General features: G+C 33.1%; 1 protein-coding gene across 1 annotated transcript; it reads right to left on the bottom strand.

Annotated features, from left to right (window-relative positions):
- Window positions 1–9,942: 9,942 nt before the first annotated feature.
- On the bottom strand, window positions 9,943–11,284 carry LOC149545241 (uncharacterized). The gene is made up of 2 exons (XM_089790604.1): window positions 11,102–11,284; window positions 9,943–10,982 (listed from the first exon to the last, which is right to left on the bottom strand). Exons 1-2 carry the CDS (start codon window positions 11,277–11,279, stop codon window positions 10,174–10,176), a joined length of 987 nt encoding a protein of 328 aa, XP_089646730.1. The 5' UTR covers window positions 11,280–11,284; the 3' UTR covers window positions 9,943–10,173.
- Window positions 11,285–14,485: the final 3,201 nt, after the last annotated feature.

Below are 14,485 nucleotides of genomic sequence, written 5' to 3'. Positions count from 1 at the left end.
AAGCTTATGACAACACCCTTTACTTCGAAAAAAAAAACCATGAAACTTCTAGTAACACTTTGAGTTCACATAGAGATTACCAATCTTGATTAAATAAAATACTCAAAACATAATTTTTAATAAAATAGTGTATAATGAGAACATTATATTAAAAGTTTAGGAAAAAAAACCCATGGAATGGGACTAGTGTCACCAATTATTCCAAACAAATGATATAACAATAGCACAATCCTACATATAATGTATGAAGTAGTTCAAGTATCACACAAAGGAAATATTTATTTAGAAGTGAATATAGTTGAGGAATATTTTGTGAGTCCTAACACGTCTCATCCTTTGTAGAAGGTGGAGGTGGAGTGAAAAGTGGAAATGGTGGAAATAAAGAAGGGAAGCTCGGCAAAGGAGGAAAACTAAGCTTGGGAAAAGGTGGAATAGAAGGGATATTTAGAGGAATACCCAAATTTGGTAAAGAAGATGCATTAGCAAGGGGAGGAACACTCAACTTGGGTAGAGGGGGTGTGTGAGGAAGAGATGGACTAGTTAATTGGGAAGAGTTGGCACACTAGATAGAGGAGGAATACTCAACTTAGGCAGAGTGGGTGCACTTTGGAGAGGGGGAGCAACCAGATTTGGAATATTTAGAGGAGGTATAGTTGGAAGTTGAGGAACATTCAATTTGGGTAGTGGGGGAATGCTTGGAAAAGTGGGGATAGATGATTTGAGAAATGAAGGAATGGTAGGAAGAGGAGGAAAACTCAACCTGGGTAGCAGAGGAATGCCAACTTGTAAAGCTCTACGACGAGGAAGAGAGGATAAGATTGCTTCTTGTTTGGATGGACGGTAGGATAATGGAGTAGACACATAGATGTGCATTGCATTGTCTTTTGGAGATGTTAGGGAGAGTTGGGAGGATGCCGTGATTGATGGTATGTCACACAACTCATGGGGATTGCTCAGAAGTCTTACTGAGCATGCCTTCCTAGGGTTATGGTTTTGTATGTTGGGAAGCTCCACCGTGAACTCTCCATTTTCATCTATTTTTCCTTCAACATAAACCATACTATTGCTGTTCTTCCATTTCCTATTGTTGTTGTTGGAATATTTAATGCAGTGGTTGTCTTGCCCCTAGAGCCAAATGTCCACCTACCATTTAACAACCAACAGAACAGCCAAAAAAATTAATACAAGTAGGTGAGATTTTGAAATCAAAAAAGAGGGAGAAAATGAAATGTGACAAAAAGAATGTTTATTCATTCATTCAGTTAGATTATTCAGCAAATCAATAGTTGCAGAGCAGAGTAGAGAAGGAAGAAGGAAAGAAGTTTGTGCCTGCAGTTGCACGTGTTTCCCCTATTCACTCTGCAAGTTTCTCATTGTTGGATTCGACCTGTTGAACTAGTGATTGCTCCAAGAACCTTTGTATGTAGCTATTAGAGTTGCAGGTTTAAATTTTTTGAAGTATTAAAGCTGTTTAAAGTTTTACCAGTTTAGGGTTTTTTTGGTTGAAGCCGAATGCTCCCAGATTTTGTAATAGTTTAAATCTCAGTTGAATAGAAAAGCAAGCACATATACTTGAATCTATTGTTCTTCCTCTTCTATCCATTGTTTTTGATAAACTTGTTTGAAAGGTTAAAGCTTGGCTCTTTGGTTTTAACGGTGAAAGCATTCATGTTAGAGTTTTTTTAAGTTATAATTTTTTTTAGTTGAACAGAACACTCGGTATCCTCTTTCTCAATTGGAGCTGAGCTCACTCAACATCCATTGGTGTCAAGCATTTTTTGTGTGCCCAGCTCTTCTTGTGCTGAGCCAACTCGGCACCTATTGCCTATCACTCGGCACTATCAAGTGCCGAGCAACCTGTCACTCGGCACCATCAAGTGTCGAGCAATCTGTGACTCGAAACCTTCAAGTGCCAAGAAAAACTAACACTTGGCACCTTCATGTGCCGAGCATTTTTTAAGTGTCGAGCAAAGATTTTTAGGTTTAGGATTGTGAGTATTGATTTTAATTTATATTTCTAACATGGTATCAGAGCCTTGAGGCCCCACATCCAAAGTGAGTTAGGGCATTTTCTTTCTTGGGATATTTGACATGGCAGGAGATGCAGGAAAGATATGGCAACAACCACCACCATTCAATGGGAAACACTATGATACATGGGCAAAGAAGATGAAGACCATAATGGTTGCAAATGATTTGTGGGAGTTTGTTGTTAATGGGTTCAATGATGTGATAGACCCAAAACAGTATGCTGCCCTCACAAATGCACAAAAGACTCATTTGAAGGAGTCAAGGAGGAAGGATGCTAAGGCATTAAGTCTTATTGAAGCAATAATTATAGAGATAGTATTTCCAAATAACAACTCATTTAGTCAATACTTAACTTAGTTAACACTACAATCACTCAATTAACACTATGTTTCTTCACTTCTTTCTTAGGTTCTTAGTGACAATAGTAGTAGCTAAGTTAATATATATTCCTTCATTCACCAAGTAAATTGTCTTGCTTATACATCTTTCTTAAGATCATGTAAATAAATTGATTATTAAAGGTATATGCATGAGGTTGCAGCAATTTATTCCTCATATCATTTCTTTAGATCAAGGTGGTTTCATGCCAGGAAGAGAAACATGGGAAGGCGCTGTTGTTGCACATGAGACTCTTCATTCTATCAATTCTCATCAATTATCTAGTTTTGTGATCAAGCTTGACATGATGAAGGCTTATGATAGGGTAAGATGGTCATTCCTCTTTAAAGTTATTTCCAAATTTGTTTTTTCAGATAAGTGGTGCAAATGGATCAAAAAATGTATTTTTGGTGCTTGGTTTTTAGTCATTATTAATGGAGAGTCAATTGGTTTTTTCCCCTCTTCTGAAGGGATTTGTTAGGGTGATCCACTATTTCATGTTTTATTTATTCTTATGGCTGATGCTTTCAGTAGATTCATCAATAGATCTTCACAATTGGGCTTATGACAAGGAATTTTGATTCCTCGTACATCTATCACAGTTACCTATTCCCTATTTGCTGATGATACTCTTCTTTTTGCTACGTCAAATGTAAAGGAAGCTAACCATATTAAATATGCCTTGGACCTATATTCAGAAGTTTCTGGTCAGAGAATCAATGCCAACAAATCCAAAATTTTCATTTTAAACACTAATGATGCAATAGCTCAAAGGATTTCTTCAACTTTGGGTTTCTCGGTGGATCACCTCCCATCCATTTATCTTAGAATTCCTTTTTTTATGGGAACAAACAAGACAACTTTTTGGCTTCCTATCATTGATAGAATTAGGGCTAGGATCTCTACTTGGAAAGCTAGATGGTTATCTTTTTCAGGTCGTATTTTGCTAGTTAAAGTTGTCCTAACAGCTATCCCAAACTATTACTTGTCAATTCTTAATGCTCCCTCTTCTATAATCTTGCAAATTCAAAAGATTATCAGAGGCTTTATATGCAAAGGAAATTTGTCAGATAAAAAGAAGCTTCCTCTTGTTTCTTTGGTTGAAATGTCTCATGATAAGGCATCTGGGGGTGTGGAGTTACATGATATTGCTACTAGAAATAAAGCTTTTGGGGGCAAGCTTGTGTGGCAAATGTATACAAAATCTCATGCAAAATGGTGTTCAATCATGCAAGAAAAATACTTAGATTCTCCAAGTCCTTCCAAAATTTTTACTGTGTCTAATCCTCCTTTAGGTTTAGCCATATGGAACTTTATGATGTCTTGAAAGGATATTGTTTGTAATTATGTTACTTGGGAAATTCATAGTGGAGAGAAAGTAAAGTTTTGGGAAGACTCATGGAATGGATTTCCCCCTCTATGTAGACAAGAAAAGTTGGATGAAGCACGCCAAGTCCTAAAAGCTAAGTTGGGCTCTTCATTTTGGTACTATGTTTTGGCTATTGAAATTCATTCAAGAAGGGTTCTCTGGAAAGAACCTCCAACACATCTGCTTAGTCAGCCAAGTCTCCTTTCCTTGAGGTACTCTCTTGCTGAAAGAATTTTCTTTCTTTCTAATAGGGAAGATATAGTTATATGGGGCCCAACCAAAGGTGGTGATTATTCAATCAAGGAAGGTTACTATGGTCTACGACAAACATATAATTCAAGAAGGAAGTGTAGAGCTTTTTTCCTTTTGTTGGAACTCCAGTGTGTTGCCCAAGGCTGGATGTTTTGCTTGGCTAGCTCTAAGAAAAAAAATACTCACCAGTGAACGATTGTCCAACCTAGGTATTGCTGAATCTTTTATTTGCAAATTATGCAACAAGGAGCTAGAATCTACATATCACCTCCTTCTCCAGTGTCCCTTTTCTTATCAGTGTTGGGTTTTTGTGTTGAACAAGCTTCAAATGTCTTTACCTTTTCCAAATAGTCTTTGGGACCTATTTCAATCTTGGCCAATTCTATTCTCAAGATCTCTATTTAGAAGTATTTGGAAGTGCATCCCAGCTACTATGGTGTAGGCCATCTAGTGGGAACGTAACAAGATCATTTTTTGTAATAAAAAATCAAACCTAGAATCTGTTCTAGATGCGATTGAGAATGCAATTTTAGAAAGAGTAAATGCAAATATATTCAATTGTATGAATAATATTTTAGTATCTGCTTGGGATTATCTTCTTCTAAAAATCTGGAAACAAATTAAGTTACCTCCAGGTTTCTCTACAAACTGGAATTCTAATCATCAATCTGATCGACTTCATGTAACATGGTCTCCCCCCTTTAGAAATTTTCTAAAGTTAAATTTTGATGGTTGCTCTCGTAGGAACCTGGTAAGTTAGGATTGGGTGCTTGTATTAGGAATTGGCAAGGTGAAGTAGTTGCAATCAAAGCAGATGTTTTACCAGTTGGTACTAGCAACCTTGCAGAAGCTCAAGCCCTATTGGCAGGTCTAATTTTGGCAAAGAGATGTAATTTTTCCACCATCCATATTGAAGGTGATTCTCAAGTAATTATAAACTCTTGTCTCTCACGATCTTCTCATACCTGGAAACTAGCCTATATCCTTCAACAATGCTGGGATTTAATTGATTCTTTTCAAGCTACTTGTTTCTCTCATACTTTGAGGGAGGGCAATAAACTAGTTGATTGTCTAGCTAATCTTGGTTGTGAAGGCTCCATATTTGAATCTTGCCATTCAGAGGTTATTTTTTTGAAATTCCCATGCTTAGAAAAGTGCCATATTTGGGACACAAAGAAGATGAATGAAGCTTAATAGAAACTAGTACTATAATTGATTGACACATGGCTATTAGTTTGCACATTCTTTGTGCATATTCACAAATGCTCCAATTAGACAGGAGGTTCAAAGCTCTCTTGATTTTAGTTAAATCTTTTAGAAGGAGAGGTTCATTGGCATAATTGGACCCTGATCATTGTTGAGTATTGATATATATCGTATTTTGGGTACTCTTTCTTAGTGTAGAGAAATTGTATTTTGTTGTAGGTATGCCTGGTATGACATATCAACTTTTAAAACTTTTGTACTTCGGCAACGATTTAGAGTTTTTGTTCTAGTTCTTTCTCTAATAAGCCCTTGAACTAGTTTATTAATAAATATATTATATAAGTGCTATGTCACTTTTTGATTTAAAAAAAAAAAAAAACTATAATCCTTGCCTTTAGAATGCAGATACTAATAGTGAAATGTGTTGTCTTCTTTTAGCCATGGACTCAAGTATAGTCATAGATCTTTTATCTAAGATAAATTGTATAGATGCTTGATTGAACCTAGATAAAAAATTATTGAAATTATAACGAAAATAGAATTAAGAAGAAGATAATCATATATTATCCATAATTATAAAAGCATAATCAGATTTAAACTTGAGATATTTTTAAATTCCCATGTTACAGGAGCACCAAGCACTGAATATTTTCCTAAACTCGTGTGTGCTCAATATTGTCTAAGATCATTGTAAAAAATAGTTATAATCCGGCTTGAGAAATTTTTAATTTCTATAAAAGCTGATTGAGATATATTTGAGAGTTTTAATAAAAGTGAATCAGATTATTATTATAGGTTCTAGTAGTGCATATGGTACGAAAGAGTTGTTCCTACTAATAATACACAACAGGGAGCTATGATACCAAGGACACCAATAATGATAACATTCTATTTCTTTAGTAAAAATGATGTAATACCTTTAGTGGCATTTTAAACTTATATAGACTCTAAGACTCTTTATAATTTACAACTTTTAATAATAATTTAGTATATCTTTTTTCGAAGTGCAAAATCTTATTATCAAATTTTTATTTATATATAAAAAATTCATAAATTTAATAATAGTTTCATTTAACTTCTATTTGAAGTGAAGAATTTTATCATTTCATTTTTTTATTTTTAAAATTATTTAGATATATATTAATGATTAAGAATTTCTTTCAAAATATAATCATCTACATTAGTTTAGAATTATAATTAAATTTGAACTCACTCATATATTAATTTTATAGAATATTTTATTAAAATGTATGTATATGAATCTTTAAACTATGATAGTTAAATCTTATTGATAATTTTTGTTAAAAAAATCAATTAATATAATTGAAGGAACAAATCAATCATGGTCAAGCTTAATGAAACCAAATGCTAACTGATATCTAGGGAAGTAGGTGTTTCTTTCCTTTAAATAAATTATATGCACAAGGATGGGATGGTGAAATAAGAACCCTAGCAATAGAAAACTAAGTTTGATGATTCTGAGGAAAGAAGTATTGCCTCTCATACCTTAGAGACATAATACAAAAGTTGGAGGAAAGAAATTCCCAATCCTCAAAATTACACAATTCTCAATTTAAGCAAAAGGGAAAATTCCTAGGCTAGTTTGGTTTCTCTATTTTGGTTGACAAATTGAATGATATACCCCATTGAAAGCACACATGTAGCAACTTGGCATTTTTAGTTCATGGATTATGCTAAGTTAGGATATATAAACCCTAAGTTTGTGCTTGCTAGAATCTGCTTCATAAGGCTAGGCAATTGTACACTTCAAATGAAAAGTGTTGGTGTTCTCAAATTCATGAGGCTTTTGCCTAGTTGAGTCCCCATTTGTTATTCCTTGCATAGTTGTTCCTACTTTCTGTCAGTGAAAAGTTTGGTTTGCTCTTTTTTGCTTCGGTCTTGTCTCTTTGGAGGCAAGCATTGTGGAAGTGTTTTCAGTTTTTGGGTCTCAAATTCTTGTGGCCCATGTCTAGGAGCGTGTACTTTTCATTCTCATAGCATAAATGAAGATATTCATAAAGATTTGATGGTGGGAACCAAAATTTGGGTTTTGTGGGTTTTTTTCCTCTTGTGTTTTTTAATATAATGCGAAGAAATTCTAGAAACACTTAGGTCAACATGTAGAAGGAATTCACCTATAAGGTAAAAGTAATTTTTGTTCATTAAGCATCATAATAACTAGGCTATTTTAGATGGTATAAGTTCCATTTTAGTTTTTACCTTATGATAATTATGTTGTGTGAGTGACATTTTTGGAATTATGGTGTTCTTAATTATGTAGGAGTAGTGATTTGATTTAGCTATGAACATTTGAGATAGCATGTGTGTTATATTGCAACTTAGAAATGACATCTAGTTATCAGGTTGGTGACATTCTCTCCCTTCTTCAAATTTTCTCTTGTTTTCCTTTGTCTCTATTTGTGTAGTTGTCTTTTGGTTTTGTTTTTGGATGGTGTCATTGGTTTTGTGTCCCTACCGAGGGAGAACCATTTTTTGCTCTACTCTTGTTTTGCAGAGGCAAGATTTTGATCTTTCCAATAGGGTTAGATGAGCTAGCATAAAAAATAGGCCCCATGATATACATTTGGAGGATTTCTTGGCAGATCTCCCAAGTCATTTTGATGCATGGAAGAAGAAATATAGTTGAATGATAACTAGGAAGATGGAGGATAATCATCTCTAAACATTCACACAAAATTTCAAGCATTTAAGTGATTTGCCAGAGGACTAAAAAAGTTAGAAGATAGACTTCCTTCCTCTTCCCCCGATGGTCTAGCATGTGCATGAGCCAATTTTGATATTTTAGATAACATAGAAAGTGACTGAAAGGAGCTTTAGGAATTTTGAGGTGGCCTATCCCAAGAGGGCTCCTTTTCCCAAATAGTATGAAGAAGCACCACCTACATCCTATCATCCACAAGGTAGAGACAAAGGAAAATAAAAGGATGGTGAGTCATCGACTCAACCAAGAATACAAGATGAGTCTATTGCCAACATTACTAATAAGTAACCAAGAAGATTGCAAAGGCTCAAAGATTGATAAATACTCTATAGGCCAACCTAGTAGGGATTTCTATCCCACTTAGTAGTGCCCCGCCAACTACCCATGAAGCCCTAGGGATGAAGCTAGTCCAAGTGAAACTTAAGGAAAAAACAGAACAAGAGAAGAAAACCCATTTGATTAAAAGAAGGATAAATAAGAAAAGGAAGGGCCCTAGAGCTGGTGCCATGACCATCTCAAGGAAAGGATGCACCAAAATAATGGAGGAGATATTCACGCATTATGGATCATCCTGACGTGATGGACTTGGATAACCCAACAAAGATGGATATTCAAGATTCTAGAAAACTATTGTATACCCCAACTTTTACTCCTATTTCGTCTAGTTACAAGATGCAATTTGTGTCCCCCTCCATGACCTAGATCATCTCAACTAGGGTCAATCCATCTAGAAAGGCTAAACAAAATAATTCTACTATTGAGAGCATAATTGAACCGTCAAATGTCATCAAAAGATTCTTGCTATGAGAATCTCAAAGAGCTTAATAAGTAGTGTTAGAATCAATTGTTGGTGGGATGTGTTTTCTAAGGTCAAATAGGATGGTTCCTAGTCTTCTTGTGTTGGAGTTTTTTGCAATGACTCATGGTCTATGTTTTGGTGGTGCTTCTATTTGAGCTTTTTTGTTTTTTTTCTAGCATTTATTTAGTTATAGTTAGTTGGCAATTTTCCTCAAGATTTTGTTAGTTGTTGGTGATTTCTCATTTTAGTAGTTTTTAGCTTTAGTTGGTTGTAGTTTCCTAATTTTTGTAGTGGTTAGTTATTGGTATTCCTTCTTGGTGAATCCCCTTTTGACTTCTGATGAACTTGGTGTTATTTTGATGTTATGGGTTGTAGCCCTTTTCCAATTTATCTTATTATAAAAACATATTGTGATGAATGAAGCACAAGTGAATTTAATTCCATGTCAAAGAAATAAATATTTCAATATCCAATTTAAATTAATAAATTATCTCTCAAAAATATTCTTAATAATTTAGAATAATTATTGCATGTAATCTCATAGATTAAGGGTATGACAACTCTCTTTAATTTAGAAAGAAAATACACGAGACTCCTAGTAAGACTTTGAATTCATATTAAGGTTAAAAATATTGATTAAATAAAATACCCAAACTATTATATTTTATAAATAAATGTCGAATAATGAGAACATTATTCTAAATATTAAGATACAAAACAAACATCATGGAACATGGGATGAGTTCCACCAATTATTCCAAACAAGTGATATAACAATAACACAATCCTTCACATAATATTATCGTTTTGGCTTAGCTAGGGAGATTGACATAGATTTTAGTTTTATTCCATAAGAATATGTGCAAATATAACTGCTACAAATCTAAATGGAATCTTAATAACGATGGTGGGGAAACCCTCAAGATAGTAAGACCACCAAAAATTGTATAAACCATGACCATTTTAAAGCTTGATCTAAAATTTCATTTGAACATTTTTTTTATTTTTTTTGAAATTGGGATAAGGTAAATACCAAGGCAACATATTCATATAATCTTTCAAAAAGATTATTAAAAATTTAAAATAATTTATGTATACAATCTCGTAGATTAAGCTTATTAAAACACCCTTTAACTTAGAAAGAAAATGCAGACTTTGAATTCACATTAAATTTAACAATCTTGATTAAATAAAAAACTCAATACATTATATTTTATAGAATAGTGAATACTGAGAATATATATTAAAAGTTAGATACAAACAAACACCATGGAATGGGACTAGTATCACCAATTATTTCAAACAAATGATGTAACAATAGCACAATCTTACATAAAAAATATAAAATAGATCAAGTGTTACCCAAAAGAAATGCATATGTAAAAGTGAATATAGTTGAGGAATATTTCCTAAGATCTAAGGTGTCTCGTCCTTTGTAGAAGGTGGAGGTGGAGTGAAAAGTGGAAAAGGTTGAAATGAGGAAGGTAGATTAGGTAGAGGAGGAAAACTAAGCTTGGGAAAAGGTGGGATAGAAGGGATATTTAGAGGAGGAATACCCAAGTTTGGTAAAGAAGGTGTATTAAGGAAGGGAGGAACACTCAACTTGGGTAGAGGGGTTGCGCTAGGAAGAGGTGGAACAGTTAATTTGGGAAGAGTTGGTACACTAGGTAGAGGAGGAACACTCAACTTAGGGAGAGGAGGTGCACTAGGGAGAGGAGGAGCAACAAGATTTGGAATATTAAGAGGAGGTGCATTAGGAAGTGGAGGAATAGTCAATTTGGGCAGTCGGGGAATACTTGGAAGAGGGGGAAGAGACGATTTGGGTAGGGAAGGAATGTTAGGAAGAGGAGGAAAACCGAACTTGGGTAGCGGAGGAATGCCAACTTGCAAAGCTCTACGACGAGGAAGAGACGAAATGATAGCTTCTTGTTTGGATGGACGGTAGAACAATGGAGTAGACTCGTAGATGTGCATTCCTTTGGTATTTGAAGATGTTAGGGCGAGTTGGGAAGACATAGTGATTGAGGGTATGTCACAGAACTCATGAGGGCTGCTCAGAAGTCTAACCGAGCATGACTTCTTAGGGTTAAGGCTTTGTATGTTGGGAAGCTCCACCGTGAACTCTCCATTTTCATATGTTTTTCCTTCAACATAAACCATACTATTGCTGTTCTTCCATTTCCTGTTGCTGTTGATGATGGTACACTCCACGGCAACCGAGACACCTGCATCCAATTCCATTTCATTACTATCTTCCAATTATAAGAAATCTAACACATGGACATTGTCAAAACTATTAAATTTGTGTCATCTTAATAATAATTAAAATACACTGCATATTCACCTGGTAATAAGCAGAGGGTTTCTGATAGTTGACTGTCACAGAATACGCTACCCCTCACCACAACATTGTTACGCTTTTGGATACCTTCTTCATAGCTTGCACTGGCAAAAGTAGATGTACAAAGAATTACAATCCCCAGCAGAAGCATTGATGCAACTTTAATGCTGTTTGACGCCATTTTTGTGTTGAGTATTTGATGGTACCCAAAAGCTTCTATCTCCTATTTATAACTTGACAATCGAAGGTGTATTCGATGAATTAGGTGATTATGTTGTTTTGGGTAGATGAAGTTAAAATAAAAAAGGATCTCTACAATAAATCAAATGACGTTTGCTATGCTAACTTATTTGAGGATACAGATATAGTTGAACAAACACCTTAATCTTCTTATTCTATAAATGGTCCAAATCTTTAAGCTGGCATTTCTTATTTAATACTTTCCGACCAAGACATACATAATTTCAGTCAGATACTGCTACGTTGAAATAAGCCAAGACAAATTAGTTTTTAATTGTAACGGCTCTTACGTTTTCGTGTTTCATATATGTCTCCAAGATTGTATGCTTGGGATGTTGAGCTTCATCTATATTTTTATCAGGAATGGCTATATGAATCAGAGTTACTTTTCTTCACATCACCGTTAAGACTGAATAATAACAATTATTAATTATTTAATGTTTTAATAGGGTTGTTTTGCGCAAGTACGAAAATTTGTTAAATAATGTCTGATACAGTCGAATGCATAGGGGTCAAGTCAAACAATTAATAATAGTTTTAGAAATCTAAATTGAGAGAAACATTATAAACATGTGGATAAGTATGAAAGTTGATAAAGAGAAATAAATAATAAAGTTTGTATGTAAGGATATGGAAGAGTAATGGTCTATAACAAAATATTCTTTAAATAATGTGGTGGAGGTGTTTTGAAACTTCTTAGAATTGTTTTAAAGAAAATAAGCAAATAAAATTAAAAATTAAATGTGACCAAGATAAATATTTGTACAAAATTAATGATACATAAGAAATTTATATAATAAACAGATAATAATAATTTCATTAATAAATACAAAAATTATAGAGTAATAATTCTATTGTATTATATAATATTTTTATAATATATATTTCTTTAAATTTATTATTATTTATATCTATGTTTAATTGTAACTTTTGTTAAGACTAATCTGTAATGCTAATCTTAATTTAATGTTTTAATAAAAATAAATAAATATTGAATTCATTATATTTTTATGGTGTAATGTTACATTATATTATTATTTTAACAAATGTGAGAGACATTTTATAATGGAAGCAACGGTTTTAATGGTGTGAGTGTTAACACTTAAAATAAATTCTGCATAGTACAAAAATTAAGGAAAAAAAACATGGTCTCGTGGAGTAGAAACATTAGTTATAGAGGGGGATTTCTATTATCCTTGGAACAATTTACTTATATGTTAGTAGTTACTATAAGATATCCTAGCATATGTATATTTTAATTTGAGCATACATATGTATTTGAAGAAGTTCATTAATTCATTTGAAATCATGTATATCATCTATTGGTTTGTGAAGGGACTTTCCATTCAGTACTTATAAGAACATTATAACAATTATATTAATGTATTATTTTACTATCACATCTTCTTAGATCTACTACATGCTTGTTTGTTAATTTTTTATATCAGTCCATTATCATTATTAAACTAAAGAATTGGTTAAAAAGAATGTTTGCCAAACAAATTTTCAATAATTTACAAATTTATATTTATATAAGTATAACAGTCTACAGTTTTACTAGATCATTACCACATGTTACAATGTAAGTCTATAACTCAATTTTTTAAAATTTGAACAAATAAATTATACTAAATATATTATAAACTGATAATATAAAGTGATATAAGTAATTAGGTATTAACTAGTAAAATCTTTCGAATATTAGAGTGAATCAATACTTCCCGTTTTCAACGATACTATTTTAATTATTTAACCAAGTTAAAAGATTTATTTCATTCCAGTTGATTACCAATAATTTTAAAAATATTTTATTTATCTGATTGTGGACAATACCGAAATATCTCTCTCCCAGACTCTGCAAGAAAAAGCATCAACAGAGACAAAATAAACTGGTACAGTATACAAATTTCAACCATGTCAAATACATACCTAACGGTCCTGGTATATAAAACTTAATTTCCCTATGTTTTTAGGCTGACAGTATTATGTCAGAACAGATGACAACTTTGATGTTAGGAAGAGTTTTTAACAGAAAAACAATTTTGTATCACAGCAAACGAAAGTGTTTGTTCAGCTGTATCACATTCACCGTAGCAACATTATCACCTACTTTGTCACATACACCTGCAATGATCAGGCAATAAATAGGAGACAGATATTCAAGAGTAGCATGATTAGTTGTTCTACATGCCTCCTTTAGAAAGGTCTATTCAACATACCCATAATATATTTTCTCTTTGTGTAACATGATATAACATTAATAAATTGTACCATAAGTCTTTTCCTCGATTAATTAATGTCAAAAATTGTTTTCATCCTATCATATATATATATAGACACACAATGATGATTCTTAAAAAACCCTTAATAAGAAAGATACAATCTTCCAAAAGAATAAACTATTAAAATAATGAAGAATACATGATTCAAGTACTAAAATGAATTATATATTAATTGTATTCTTTGTAGTCATGATATGAGATTCAATAATTCACACTATAGGGATTTTTCTCAATGAATTAATTATTTGCATAATATCATGGATAGTATAACTGCCAATTAGTTATAGCACCATTCCTATCACTTATGCAGTTTATAAAACTGAAAATGCACGTTTCTCTTGTACTAAGGTATGCACATTCTTTAAAAATAATCAATCTTTGACAACTCATATTTGTTATCAAAGCAATATGGAAGAGATCTGAGCCCAGATCAAAGTTTAAAAGCTGAATCCATGTTTTGGAGTGAAGAGATCTGCCTAGCAATCCATGTTTTGGATTAAAAATATTTTCCCTCTAATTTTTGAATCCACTTGTTCTGTGACAATGTGTCGGATCTATGATGTGTTTTCACAAGGATATTTCTTCTTACAAACATAACAGTGTGTCTCAGTTATTAAAAGACTGACAGGAATGGGATACTTAATGTGCTCCAAATACAGATCATGATCGGTCTCAATTATTGGTCGTTCTATAAATCGGATTATAATTCAATTCCATGGAAGCATGTGATTAATTATTGATCGTCGTATATATCAGATCATAATTCAAATCCATGGAGGTAAGTGATCATTCTTTCACATGACCAATAACTATGAAATCTTCTCCACCATTGGCATTGCATGCAGGTAAGAATGTATTTTTTGGC

The sequence above is a fragment of the Cupressus sempervirens genome, chromosome 7 (assembly GCF_028749045.1).
Source record: "Cupressus sempervirens isolate cs-2001-9-10 chromosome 7, ASM2874904v1, whole genome shotgun sequence".
Lineage (NCBI taxonomy): Eukaryota > Viridiplantae > Streptophyta > Pinopsida > Cupressales > Cupressaceae > Cupressus > Cupressus sempervirens.
Note: the sequence above shows the minus strand (reverse complement) of the source record. Positions and strands in the feature narration are given on the sequence as shown.

Bases quoted from the DNA above. Each gene is read 5' to 3' on its own strand.
- LOC149545241 (XM_089790604.1), bottom strand. From the start codon at position 11,279: ATGGCGTCAAACAGCATTAAAGTTGCATCAATGCTTCTGCTGGGGATT. The intron at 10,983-11,101 runs GTGAATATGCAG...AATTGGATGCAG, and splicing joins AACCCTCTGCTTATTACCAG to GTGTCTCGGTTGCCGTGGAG.